This window comes from Adiantum capillus-veneris, chromosome 13, assembly GCF_014529385.1.
Source record: "Adiantum capillus-veneris isolate H3 chromosome 13, ASM1452938v2, whole genome shotgun sequence".
Classification (NCBI taxonomy): domain Eukaryota; kingdom Viridiplantae; phylum Streptophyta; class Polypodiopsida; order Polypodiales; family Pteridaceae; genus Adiantum; species Adiantum capillus-veneris.
Genome location: NC_140943.1, coordinates 75,066,173 through 75,080,211, shown reverse-complemented (window position 1 = coordinate 75,080,211; position 14,039 = coordinate 75,066,173). Strand labels below are relative to the sequence as shown.

Genomic DNA, 14,039 nt, shown 5'->3' with positions numbered 1-14,039 from the left:
GCTGTAGGTTTGGCACCATTAGAGATCATCTCTGATAGAGAGCCAGGTTTCAGAGCAGACTTGGTAGGAGAATTAATGCACAAACTAGGCATTACAAAGAGGCACTCTTCACCATATTACCCTCAATGTAATGGCCTAGTTGAAAAGGTGAATGGAATGGTTTCTAAAATTATTACCAAGCAGGTAAACAATCATCCTGGAGACTGGGATAAGTACCTACTACCAGCTTTATGGGCCTACAGAACCTCATTCCGTACATCCTTGGGATTCACACTGTATCATCTCGTATTTGGTAAGGAAGCAATCTTGCCCATTGAAGTGCAACTACAAAGTCTCAGAGTAATGGCAAGCCAACTTCAACGGCCCAACATGCATTTGAGAGATCACATCATCGACTTGGAAAGACTACAACAGGATAGAGAAGAAGCAATAAATTATTATGCGGCACAAGCACAGCACAGACGGCTTAGCTTTAAGCAGCATCTTCGGCAAAAAAAATTGAAAAAAGGAATGTCGGTGCTCCGCTACGACAATCGCTTCGACACCGCTTCATCAGGAAAAAGGATGCCAATGGAAGCTACCAGCTTATGGAAGCTGATGGAAAACTTCATAAAACCAGGGTAAATGGTTGGCGGCTCAAACCTTATTTTCTTCTATTTGACCAGGCTCCACCTATCGACATTCCAGATGAGGGTGCACCATCAACCGCCACCTCCGACGACAATGATCAAGCAGATGAGTTAGAGACATGAATGCCTCTAACCAAAAGGGGAGAGCTAATGATAGCCGATTTTCGGAAATCAAAGAAGAAAAAGAAAAAAAATTATTTTCTCCTCTGCCTAAGCCTTAGCGACACTGTCGGAAGGCTCGGCAATGCCCCGGTCCACCTCACGGCCCTAGCTCGTCCATACCCAAGCCTAGCAGGCCGCCATTTTTCCTATGCACCTCCCTCTTCCCCTCTCCCCCTTCTCGGCACACACTCTGTCTCCCTCATCCACTCCTCTCTCTCATCTCTTGCTAACACTCGCTCTCTCGCTCTCTTGTCGGCAGCCACATGGCGCAGTGCTCGGCCATCCTCCCTCTCTATCTCCCTCGTTGCCTACAAGAAGCCGAAGTCTCTCTCTCTTCTTCACCATATCTCTCTTATCTACACACACACACACACACACACACACACACACACACACACACACACACACACACACACACACACACACACACACACACTCAGCCTTACCTTCCCATTCCCCTAGCCCGCTACTCCCTCTCCCTCTCCCCCACCCCATTGACTCTCTCCTCCTCTCGTCCTTGAGATACCATGCAAAACAGGGGGATAATATTCTCTCTCTCTCTCTCTCTCTCACCCACACACCCCTCCCTTATCCCACTTCGTTGCCAAACCCCCCCCCCCCCCCCCCCCCCCCCCCCCACCTTCCCTCGCTCTCTGTCGGCTGTAGGCTGGCCTGCCATCTCATCTCTCTCTCACTCTCGCTCTCAGCCCCACGGCGCAGATAAGAAACTCTCTCTCTCTCTCTTATCCACACACACACCCCCACTCCCTCACCTACTCCCCCCCTCGCCACCTCACCCCATCCCCCTCTCTCTCTCGCGCTGTGCTCATAGCCCGCAGACGGCCCAGCCATCTCTCTCTCTCTCTCTCTCTCTCTCTCTCTCTCTCTCTCTCTCTCAGCCCGAAGGCGCCGCATCTCTTGCGCTCTCTTTTCAAAACACACACACACACACACACACACACACACACTCCCTTTCCCACACACACAACGCCTCTCTCCATCTCTCTCCCCATCTCTCATCCTTGAGTTCCCTGCAGCAGTAAACCACCGAAAATAAAAAATATATATATTTATATATATATATATATATATATACATAATATATTGCCCCTCCCCCCGTTCCCACGCACATTGGCCGACACACATATACACACACACACTCACGCTCACTCACCTACACAGTACACGCACACATATACGCACACTCACAACACAAAGAAGGAAAAAAAACCCGAATGACATCGACATCGACAAAAGAAAGAAGGCGGTCCAGTCACGCGTCGCCAACACCAAAACAAGAAAAGGCGTCGAAGGCACGCCCCAACCAGCACCGAAAGGAGGTAACTCAAAAATCTCGGCTTCTCACGACAAAAACCGACTCCAGCAGCACTAAAACCTCACACCGACCACCCGAACCATCGACAAAACCCGTGTAAATACCCTAAAACCCCACTCTTCCCTAATAACCTAGCCATGGCTAGTGGATTGTAAAAAAACTCTCCCCAACCCCACTCTTTCTCTCTCTATCTCCTGATCCTATGGATTCCATGATGCGGATGATGTTGGAGATGATGTTGCGGCAAGATGAGGCATGACGACAAGAGCTTGTGGAAGCGACGAAGTGAGAGAAACGTCGATTGGCGGCCGAAGCCAAGGCTCGTAGACAGGTTCGTGAGGCAGATGCGGAGGCTAGACGGCAGGAGAGGGCAGTCATGCGTGACCTCATCACCTCTCTTGTGATTCGATCTGATTCCTCATCATCACAGAGGGATTATGACAAGCTTGCAAAGACCATCGTGCTGGCAACCAATGCTACACGAATCGTCAATGGACCAATTCGTGAGAAGGTTACGTTCATTAAGTATGATGGTAAGGTGGATGCGGTTGTCATCTATTCTAATTTACATCTTACTTTGCTGCTGTTAGAAAGTCTGATAATAACAAAGTGCTCTTGGCTTCCATGCATTTCACAGGTGATGCTATCACGTAGCACGATGAGTGGATGGAGAAAAAGGAGGATGTCCACAAGTAGGCCCATGCCGAGTCTCTCCTCATTCCCTCTCTGAAGCTTAGTTGGGAGGAGTTCGAGGAGCTAATCCTCTATGAAGGGGAACTCCGTCACTCTCGCGTCCCTTGTTGGTGTTCTTTAAAGATTTCAAGTTCGGGTTTGCAGCTTACACTATGATTCGAGTTTTCTATGGTTTCCTACTGCTTGTCGACTATCAGTGGCCTCTCATTTATGATGCCCGAGTACCAATTCCTCTGTTGTTAACTTTAATTGAAGTCACAGTGCCATAAGAGTCCTGATGGGTGGGCATAGCCATGTTTGTGAGAGAAAGAGGAGATATGTACTTGTATGTGTAGTTCTCAAGGAGGTGATTAGCTGATTTTTGGGGCCAATTAAGTGTACTTACACTTTCCTTTGCACATTTTTGTTTGTGTATCTAGTGCTTGGAGGGCTTTTATGAACACCGTATTTTAATAAGCTTGGATTTGGCTGAACCTTGGTAGCCGCATGGTCAATCCCATGAAGGGTGACAAATGGTTTTTGGATTTTTCTTTATCTATTTTGTAGGACGCAAAAGAAGATTTATTTTCAATCTACATTCACTCTAGACCCGGCTTTGTCTACAATAAAAGAACTACGGCCTGCCAATATTTTTTGGATCGCCAGCTGTCGAATAGTATTCAGGTGGCCAGATATCTTTCTATCGCCTTTTTAATTTTGTAGGGCATGCCTCACTGAAGTATATTTACAGGTCAATTGGGGAGAAGCAAGTATGGTAGAAGCAGAACGATTGCTTCTGCGTGAGGCTCTAAAAGACATTAGAAACGATCGGTTTCTTCTACTCTCTGACAGGTACTCACTGTTTTCTGTATGCAAAAAAACTAGACTGAGATAGACTCTGTAATATTGTATAGATAGTGATCCTAGTGTACAATGTTTACCCCACTAATTTTCTGTTTTACACAAGAATTATGCGGTTGATAAAATGGCTGCCCCATAGTTTTATTTGAAAGGTTGCTTGTGCATTGTTTTTTTTTTTGGGGGGGGGGGGGGGGTTCAGATTTGTGTCACATAGATGTAACAGATTCTTTGGATAGCCTGCAAGCACAAGTGTGCATACTGTGGGTATACCATGTGATATTTCATGTTCCTTGGAATGTAAATGCATTCATGGACTCTTTTGCAGTGATTTTTCTACTGTCATTCTCATTGATGTTATTTGGTCAATTTATGCATGATGAAGCTGTTATATTGTCTTGTGGATGACAACCGTGAGTCTATACCTTGCACTTTCCTTAAAAGGTGAATCTGGCTTGGATTCATCCAAGTATATATATGTTGGTCATTCAATTTTTCTTGAACATTAACTTCAACTAGTTCTGGTTATATGCCCATGTCAAAATATTGCAAATACTTCTTGGATCTGAGGACTGTCAGGGGTTGTTTGTGTTTACAGTTGTGTTCCTCTTTACAACTTCAGCTTCGTATACAGCTACATCATGACTACACGGAGGAGTTTTGTAGATAGGTACCAGTTCGGCTTGCTGCAAGTTTCTTCAGTCATTATCCTGCATATCATAATGATGGCTCACTTGTTGAAAGAACTTCCATTGTTGTGTTTTGAACTTCCAAGTAGAATACATTTGACATGTCTAACGTGATGAGTGAGACATTGTTCTGTTGAAAAGCACAACGCAGTGGGTTTAGCTGGAAGTTGAACTTGTGAGATTTTGCTCAACCATGGGACTTAGTTTCCTGAAAATTCTTTTCATAATGAATCAGTTTTTTGGATGCTAAGGAAAGACGTTACAACCCAAGAATGGCACCTTCGATTCAAAGAGCTGAGTGGAGGAAAGGATCGCAGGTCTAAATTTTTCTTCCAAGACCGTTTTTAACTTGGATAATTTAGTATTAAAGTCAAAGCAATTGTGGCTGTGTCAGTCATGTAACATAACCATGAAATTGATACTTCCTTCAAAGCTTGAAATACAAGCAATGATCTACGCACCAAAAAGTCTTGAGAAATTGCTTGTGTGTTTCATGCTGCCTTGGGTATCTTATTGGTGTTGCGTTAAGGGGGGAGTTCAAACTTTGGATATGATGGACCTGAATGCAGGTGAACCTTCTCCAGTGAAGCACTATGGTTAACCATTGAGATGGAAGTGAGGATTTAAACCTCAAGGTTATTGTCGCTTTACAGAAAGTACACCATCCAAGGTTTCAAAATAGTGTCTCAACAACTGGTGTGAGATACGATAGAGGCTGTGAAATGATATGATGGACAGTCATGGACCTAAGATGCTAACAAACTGCATTTTAGCTTTAGTCTTGTTGCAGCTGGTGTGGATTGAGAGCCATAGAAGTAAAATGATCTCTCCCATTCAATATAATATGCTGGAAAAAAGTTATCATTTTTCTCTGAGCAATGATGCCGTCTCAAGGCATTCCTCATGTCTTTCTTTGAGACTTTTGGACCAAGTTGCTAAGCATGAATCTGCACATCTCTACCATTTACTGCCTAATGATGATAACTGTAGCACTCTGGAGTTTGACCAAGTTATTGGAGAATATGCTTGTGAACCACTAGAATCTGCAACACCTAGATCACGTCCTTGTATTACGTCAGCACTACCCTAATGGAGTTAATGCTATATTATCTTGACGACTACCATGAATCTATAATGTGCACTACCTTTATTGGTGAGTGTAGCCTTTTCGTAGATTGATTTAGGTGAATATTGTATAGATGAAGTCTCAAAAACGCATCAAGAAGAGGGGTGGTGTACATGGGGTGTTAACAGTCACATTGATAAATGCAGAGGACATTGCACTCATATCTGAATCACCCTGGCTATTTGAATGCATGCAGGCCTTTTACATCAGGGGAGACAGAGAGGAGGTAGGAGCCAGTGTAGCTTGAGTTTTGATACACATATTGCTATATGCGGATGACATTTCACTCATATCAGACTCATTGGGCCATAGTTTTTTTGCCTAATCGTCAAACGACCAAAGTTATGGTTTTCAACATCTCAGCTGCGTGGGTGTGACATGCATGTCATGTCGCTTTCAATGGGAGCCAGTGGGTTGTAGCATAGTTACCCGGAACGGGAACGGGGAACGGGAACAGTAGGGTGCGGAACGGGACGGGAACGGGAGGGAGGCGAGGGGCCGGAACGGGAACGGGGCCGGAACGGTAGACCAAAGAAACTATATATATTATATGTATTATAGGCTCATATGTTAGTGAAAAACTATAAGCTAAGCTTTTGAATTCGACCATCCTAATTAGAGCCATATTTACACATGTTGTACTGCTTATGAACTTTTTAGGACTTAGGTAGGACAAACTTGGAAGACAAAATTCAAAAATAAATCATTTGAATGATTTATTAATAAACTTGACTTAGGCAAGTTTTTGGGTGAACCTGTCACAAACCTGCCATCCTAGGAATCCGATTGACATGGGGAATGGATTCCTCTAACCTAAAACTACATGCATGTCATGCTAGATGCCCACCGTAGTGTAACAACATCTGTCAAAATGCTTGTACAAACCATTTGTGTAAGAGGGTTCCAAAACTGGAAAACCTAATCTAATGGACTCGTTTGAACATGCAAGTCTTGCGAATAGGCTCACAAAATGGCCGGTACTAATCCTCCTAGGATTCTAGATGCTGCTGTCTAGAGATAGGTGCAAAATTGGCTCTAGAAGTCAATGAAGCATGTCCAGATGACACACAGAGCCATGTGCACATGACATCCCCTCCTGCTTAAGGTGAGGTACAGGTAGCAAAATCCATGCAGGCAATAAGATGGTCTTGAATGAATGGCCTTCTAGATGATGTCCTCCACGGCTACTTTTGAGAGAGAGGCTCCCCCAAGTGATGTGGAAATGTCCATAAGATGGGGATGGTGATGATTCATCTACTCACAACCAATGGACTACCTCTTCGATCAACAATTCCCTTGTTGGTTACAGCGAGCCTTTGCTGCCCCAACTCGGATGGTGTGAACCAAACTGCAAATTGGAGGGATGCTCGTAGAGTGATGGCTAGATACTCAAATGCTGATGCCGATGAAGGTTACCAGCCTATGTTGCCCCTACATGGAAAAGCAATGCCGAATGGGAGATTAAGATGGATATATCCTTTGGAATGCCCACGAACCATGGCAAGTCCTTTGTATGATGTCTCATGAAAGTGCCAAATAACTTCTCAAAGATAGAGGCTCCTCTTGAGGCTTCGACTAGATTGTCGTATGATGGAAGAACTAGATGAATCCTTGTCTTTGCAATGGATGCAAATGTAGGCTCACGATGTCTGCAAACTCCCGTGGTGGTTGCCTCATATTGCAACCCTTTGGCTCCGGATCGATTTCTACCTATTGCTCAGATGGTGTGGACCCAATGTGCTACCAAAGATGTGTATAGTCCAATGACGATGCAATGCCTCTTCCTCTGTCAGAGCAGGAGAATCTTGCATGTCTAAGCTCTCTGTCCAAAGAGCCTCCACTCGCTCTCTGAGCGTAGACTCCAGCAAGACCCTCTCAGGGATGCGTAGCATTGTGCTCCCCCTCCTTTGCCTACCTGTCACTCTGAGGATCGCTGGTGCATGGTCCGAAAAGGAAGTCCCTGCCAGAATGTCAACTGTCCCACCCAAGTCACAGAAGTGGTCACTAGTGTAGAAGCGATCTATCCGCAATAGATTCACCTCTCCCACTCTGCGGTCCGCACGAGAGAAGGCCAGGCTGTCTGGGGGTCTCACAAAGCTAGAATGTTGCCACACATCCGAAACCCTCAGTCATACAAAACCTCTCCCAAGCTGCCAGCTCAACTCCATGCACAGTAGCATGGCTACCACCAATCCTGTCAAAGGGGTCCTCCAACATGTTGAAGTCACCCCCTATGCACCATTGCTCTGCCTGTGGCAGAGACTCAACAATCTGTGACCAAAAATCTGCTCGTGCACTCGCCACATTGGGCGCATAGATGTTCAGGAAGCCTACAAGACAACCCTAAACCTGCATAGTGATCCACTGAGCCTTGCCTGGCACAATAATCCCTCTGCCCACAATGGCTTGCTGTAAAGAATCCGCAATAGTCATACATACCACGCCCTGGATGCCTCCAGGTCCAAAAGCAGCTGACAAAAAAGTATCATATCATCCACGCAAAAGCTGACCACAATGTCTAATGCGACTCTCACATAATGCTCCTGTAGCATAAGAATGTCAATCTCTCTGTAAGATGCAGCGGAATGATTGTTGTTCTTTCTCAAGATGAGTGATCCGAATTGTGCGCAAGGTTCCTTTTGTTCTTATGGAAGGTAGAGCCTTCCGTTCTTAATGAGAAAATGCTATGATCACAAACAAAGTGAATGGACTCCTCCGAAGGCCTCACTCGGCGAGAGTGGTCTACTTATGATTGAACAAACTGGTACAAACTGTATGCATGAGACTAATGCAAGTCTAGGCTATGTCGACGATGACGACGGTGATGACGAGGCCGACACTAGGGCTGAAATCTACAATCTTTCTACTGCTGTCCAAAAACGCTATGGGCTGAAATCTGCGACTAGTCCGAAAACGCTGTTTTGGGGGGCTGTTTCGGTGGTTCCTTAACGCTGAAAATCTGCAGTTGAATGGCTGAAAACTGAGGTCTTTCAGGGGCTGAATCTGCTACTTTTAGGGGCTGGTCTTGATGGCCCTTTAGGGCTGCAATCACTGCATGTACCGGGTCTGCAAGGCTGAGGCTGAAATCCAAAAACGCCAGGGTGTTATGTCCAAAAACGCTAGATCTGCTGGTTTTCAAAACACTAGGGAGCTTGTCAAAAAACGCAAGATCTAATGCTTGCTAGGGCGATGACCTTCTTGCTAGAAAATGCTAGGCTGAATTGTTGTTGGCGATGGGTATCTGGTGCAGAAACGCTAGGGAAGGGGGGTCCTTTGCTTGGGGAAGGAAACTGCCACCAAGGTCTTGCTTGAGAAGATGCCTGCTGAGCTTGGTTCCTGTTGCCTCTTCTGCCATTTAGTGCTAACTTTGGTTTGCTTATATATTTTCTTAGCAAAATTGCCCTACCTACTTTTGTTGGAAAATCACTTAAATTACTAAGTGAAAAATGTCAAAAATAGGTAAAATAGGCTAAGTCACTGGAAAAATCCCGTAATTGATTCTAATGGATTCTGATGGGAATACTGATGATCATGTTGTGTGCAACCAGAGGATATGCATCTATGCTAAGTGACTGGGCATGCACGGTCTACGAATAGACTCACAAAAAGTGCCAGATCACTTCCAATCTAGACTGACTGGATTGACTGAACCCTGTTATGCTGTAGCTTGTCCACGGACACATAGGGTTGGATGTGTCACGTGACATGCCCTCCTTTTCAAAGCGAGGTACTGGTACCGAACTGTATGGCGTCGAGGGAGATTGCCAATAACATCCGGAATCCTGGAAGGGACTCTTCGCCGGCCCACTCTGATGTGTGGGTCATGCGGTACTTGAACTTCATAAAGGTCTGCAACGCTTGATTCTCTGGGCTGCGCCGAAAGCGACACAAAGTTTCCTGTGGCTCCTTCGATGCTTCAACTTTGTCTAGAGTCGTGCTTCTTTCTTCTTCAAGAATCTCCTTGGCTGAAAATTCCTGAAACCATTTCCAACACAAAACCATGAACATACCCATTCCATGTAAAGTGAGTAGAAAAAATCTTGTCTTTTCTAAAGACTGTGCATGTAATGTAAATGAGCCAATAGACGGAATGCCAAACCATTCACCACATACATGCAAACAATGAGATCGAATCTTTCTCTTATGATCTAGAGCAATCAACTGTGGCAATTCACAACGGAAATGCCCATGCTTGGAATGTGTCATGCCAAGGAAGAGACATAGAATGTGACTTCCTTACATACATAATTTTCAGCTTTTCATGAGAAATCCGCATACATTCATGCTCATCCATGAGAGAAATGTGCTCAACATACAATATGTCATGCCTAGGAAAAGGGATCACATAAAGATGCTGACTAAAATACAGGAAACGATCACGAATGAAACACTCGAACAATGCGTGCGTACTAATCATGCGAACACAATGCTTCCTGTGAGGGTTCTTTGGACCTAGGCTCGAGAGCCAAGATCGATCCTTCGTGATTGATCGACTCTGCAACGAGGCTAGCTTCGCTAGAAAAAGCATCAACTAACACATCATCCTTGTGAACAATCACATCATCTTCATGCAACTCATCATGCTTGTGAGAAATCACATCTTGATCGTGCAAATCATCATGCGGATCATTGTCAATCAAATCATCATGCTGCTCACAATCATGCAAATCCTGGGTGTCATGATTTGGAGAAAAAGAGACTGAGAGAGTCTCCTTCTCATGAATCCGTTCAATCTTGTCCTGCATATTAGCAATGAGAGATGGAGAATGAACAATGTCCTCTCCATGAATGACAATGGGAGAATCACTTCTGGCATTGAGAGTGAAAGTGTTAGCCTCCCAATCAATGAGAGGGTTAGCATCACGAAACCATCGAATGCCCAAAATCATATCACATCCTGAGAGAGGAGAGACAACAAATCTTCTAGTGAAGGCAGCTTTTTGAATTGCAAACAACACATCAAGGCACTCCTCCATGATGAGAGCGTCCATACCGGGAACAAAGCCAGAGACCTCGATAGGAGATCTCTGACTAACTTCTAGGCGGGCTCTCTCAACAAGCGAGGGACTGATCACATCATGCATACTACCTGGGTCAAACAATATAACAAAACGCTGCCCCGTCATATAACCATAACATTTAATGATATAATCATCAATGGGAGGGTCATGAGAAACTTGGGGCACACTCGTGTTATCATTAATTGCATTGACAGAGGAAGTGGGTTCTGTGGATTCTTTAGATTCATTTGATTCAAGCTTAGGACATGTTCTTTTTATGTGACCCTTAATGTAACAATGAAAACAACGCCCTTCCTTAGAATAAGTGCGTTGCTCTTCCGACGTGATGTATCCTCCTACAATTCCTTGTGCTACCTTTTCATATGGAGTAAGCTTAGATTTAGCAATTGTGTTAGCCTTACCCTTAGATTCATTGGAAGAATTCTTTTCTTAGAGACTGTTGGAAGATTGGTTAGAAGAGTTGCCATTCTTACCGTTCTTACTGTTCTGAGAAGTCTGCGAGGTACTTATGGAAGTCTTGTTCTCCTTAGGCTTTCCCTTGTTGTGCTTCATCTCCTGTGCGAGAGCAATCGCTACCGCTTTGTTGAGATCGATTGGATCGAGCACCTCGACATCGTACTTGATATACTCGTCCAATCCATAAAGGAATGCCTCTTTGCGTTCATCATCCGACTTGCATAATTGGGTACCTAGTTGCAGAACACGATCAGAAAAAGACATAACCGGCATACCATTTTGCTTGAGAGCGCGCCAATCGTCCTTCAATCGTGCGAGGTACTGAGGTGGCATAAACCGCGCCTTGAGCTCGTCTTGGAAATCAGCCCAATTGAAGGAAAGGGGCGTGAGTTCGTCGGCTTCCTCTAGGTGCGCGGCTAAATGTGCCTCTTGCCATGCGTGGTACCAATTAATGGCATCACCGGCAAGGTACATAGCTGCCGTCAAAACTTTGCTATTTCCTGTCTTCTTAGTTGTCACAAAATAAGCATTAAATTGATGCAACCAAGAATGAATAACCGTAGCATCCATCTTACCATCATACTTACTGAAAGTCAACTTCTTCGTGACTGGGTTGTTGGAATTCGAATCATGGCTTGCGCCACTTGAGGAACTCCCACGGTCTTTGGGTGGTTCGGATTTCGAGGCAAGTACTTATCGAATCAATTCTTGAGTGCGTAGGTCTCGTTGAGCCTTACGCTTGATCTCCAAGGCCACTCTTTGAGCTTTACACTCGGCCTCCCAGGCCACTCTTTGAGCTGCACGCTCGGCCTCCAAGGCCGCGCTTTGTGCTGCCGCTTCCTCCTTTCTTTGTTCTTTTCTTTTTTTTTCGTTTGTCGCGCTCGCGTTCTAAAGCAAGGCGATTTGCTTCTTGTTTGGCCATCATGTCCATCATCTGCTTGACCATTGCCTCTATAGGGTTTGGTACACTTGGTGGCGTAGATGGCGAAGGGGGAGGGTCGAAAAAATCTCCTGGTGGGGAAAATTCTTTGTCGCCTCTCTCATGCTCATCACCTGTATGCGAAGTATCCATTCCGCTTCGGGTGACGACCATGCACTATGATCTTTGGTTCTTAAGTCCATGAGGAACTTGGGTTCTTGAGGGTCTTGAGGTTCTTGAGGTTTTCTTTCGCTTGCACCGTGTTTGAGAAGGATCTTCTCTTCACGCGAGTTCTACTCCTTTCCGTGGGGTTCTTGAGGTTTTCTTTCGCTTGCACCGTGTTTGAGAAGGATCTTCTCTTCACCCGAGTTCTACTCCTTTCCGTGGGCGCACCTCTTGACGGCCTTGCGCTCACACCAAGGTTGCTTTTTCCCACCTCACGTCGATTGGCCGGCCGCAAAGTGCACGGTCCGCTCTCAATGAGTGAAAAGACACACAAGGGGAGGCTGGACAAGCCCTTCTTTCCTGGGATTCCTGTTACTCTTCAAAAACACGATTAGGAATCGACACGCCCAAGCGAACTTGGGTTCCTGCGACCGCAACAAGCAAAAGAATTCTTGTGATTCTTGTGGTTCTTTCCTTGAGTGATACAAAACACTGCCAAAGCTCTGATACCAATGTAAGATGCAGCGGAATGAATGTTGTTCTTTTTCAAGATGAGTGATCCGAACTGTGCTGAAGGTTCCTTTTGTTCTTATGGAAGGTAGAGCCTTCCTTTCTTAATGAGAAAATGCTATGATCACAAACAAAGTGAATGGACTCCTCCGAAGGCCCCACTCTCGTCGGCGAGAGTGGTCTACTTATGATTGCACAAACTGGTACAAACTGTATGCATGAAACTGATGCAAGTCTAGGCTATGTCGACGATGACAACGGTGATGACGAGGCCGACACTAGGGCTGAAATCTGCAATCTTTCTATTGCTGTCCAAAAACGGTATGGGCTGAAATCTGCGACTAGTCCGAAAACGCTGTTTTGGGGGGCTGTTTCGGTGGTTCCTTAACGCTGAAAATCTGCAATTGAATGGCTGAAAACTGAGGTCTTTCAGGGGCTGAATCTGCTACTTTTAGGGGCTGGTCTTGATGGCCCTTTAGGGCTGCAATCACTGCATGTACCGGGTCTGCAAGAGTGAGGCTGAAATCCAAAAATGCCAGGCTGTTATGTCCAAAAACGCTAGATCTGCTGGTTTCCAAAATGCTAGGGAGCTTGTCAAAAAGTGCCAGATCTGATGCTTGCTAGGGCGATGACCTTCTTGCTAGAAAACGCTGGACTGAACTGTTGTTGGCGATGGGTATCTGATGCAGAAACGCTAGGGAAGGGGGGTCCTTTGCTTGGGGAAGGAAACTGCCACCAAGGTCTTGCTTGAGAAGATGCCTGCTGAGCTTGTCTCCTGTTGCCTCTTCTGCCATTTAGTGCTAACTTTGGTTTGCTTATATATTTTCTTAGCAATATTGCCCTACCTACTTTTGTTGGAAAGTCACTTAAATTAATAAGTGAAAAATGTCAAAAATAGGTAAAATAGGCTAAATCACTGGAAAAATCCCCTAACTGATTCTAATGGATTCCGATGGGAATACTAATGATCATGCTGTGTGCAACCAGAGGATAGGCATCTATGCTAAGTGACTGGGCATGCACAGTCTACGAATAAACTCACATAAAGTGCCAGATCACTTCTAATCTAGACTGACTGGACTAACTGAACCTTGTTATGCTGTAGCTTGTCCACGGACACATAGGGTTGGATGTGTCATGTTACACTCTCCTCCCACAAGGCATCGTTGAAGCTCTTGACGCAGTCGGCCGCTCTGACGCTGAAACTGGGGCCCACCTAATCCCTTTACGTTCCATGAGACGATCCTCATAGGGAGCGAGAGAGAACAGCTGTTGCCGCAGCAGCTAAACGTGCTATCTTCGGGTCTGGCTTGGATGGGGAATAATCCACCTCCGAGCGTCCTCGAGATAAGCAGTGGCTACAAAGAGTGCCCAGCCAAAGCCCAAGTAGACCGAGCCGTGCGTAAAGCAACCTCCTCTATCCAGGAGTCCTCATGTATGTGTACATAGCATGGCGGACACTCCGTATCAACAAAAAAGTGAACCACAATGTGTCT

At 45.4% G+C, this 14,039-nt stretch overlaps 1 protein-coding gene across 3 annotated transcripts in view; it reads left to right on the top strand.

Annotated features, from left to right (window-relative positions):
• The window catches only part of LOC147444268 (glycosyltransferase BC10-like), an 88,446-nt gene that overhangs the window by 26,984 nt on the left and 47,423 nt on the right, over window positions 1-14,039 (top strand). For all 3 annotated transcript variants that reach the window (XM_086526949.1, XM_086526950.1, XM_086526951.1), the window contains exons 2-5: window positions 3,367-3,483; window positions 3,551-3,651; window positions 4,256-4,327; window positions 4,582-4,663. In XM_086526949.1, coding sequence (XP_086383075.1) covers window positions 3,367-3,483; window positions 3,551-3,651; window positions 4,256-4,327; window positions 4,582-4,663 — 372 coding nt within the window. The remainder of the gene's footprint in view (window positions 1-3,366; window positions 3,484-3,550; window positions 3,652-4,255; window positions 4,328-4,581; window positions 4,664-14,039) is intronic.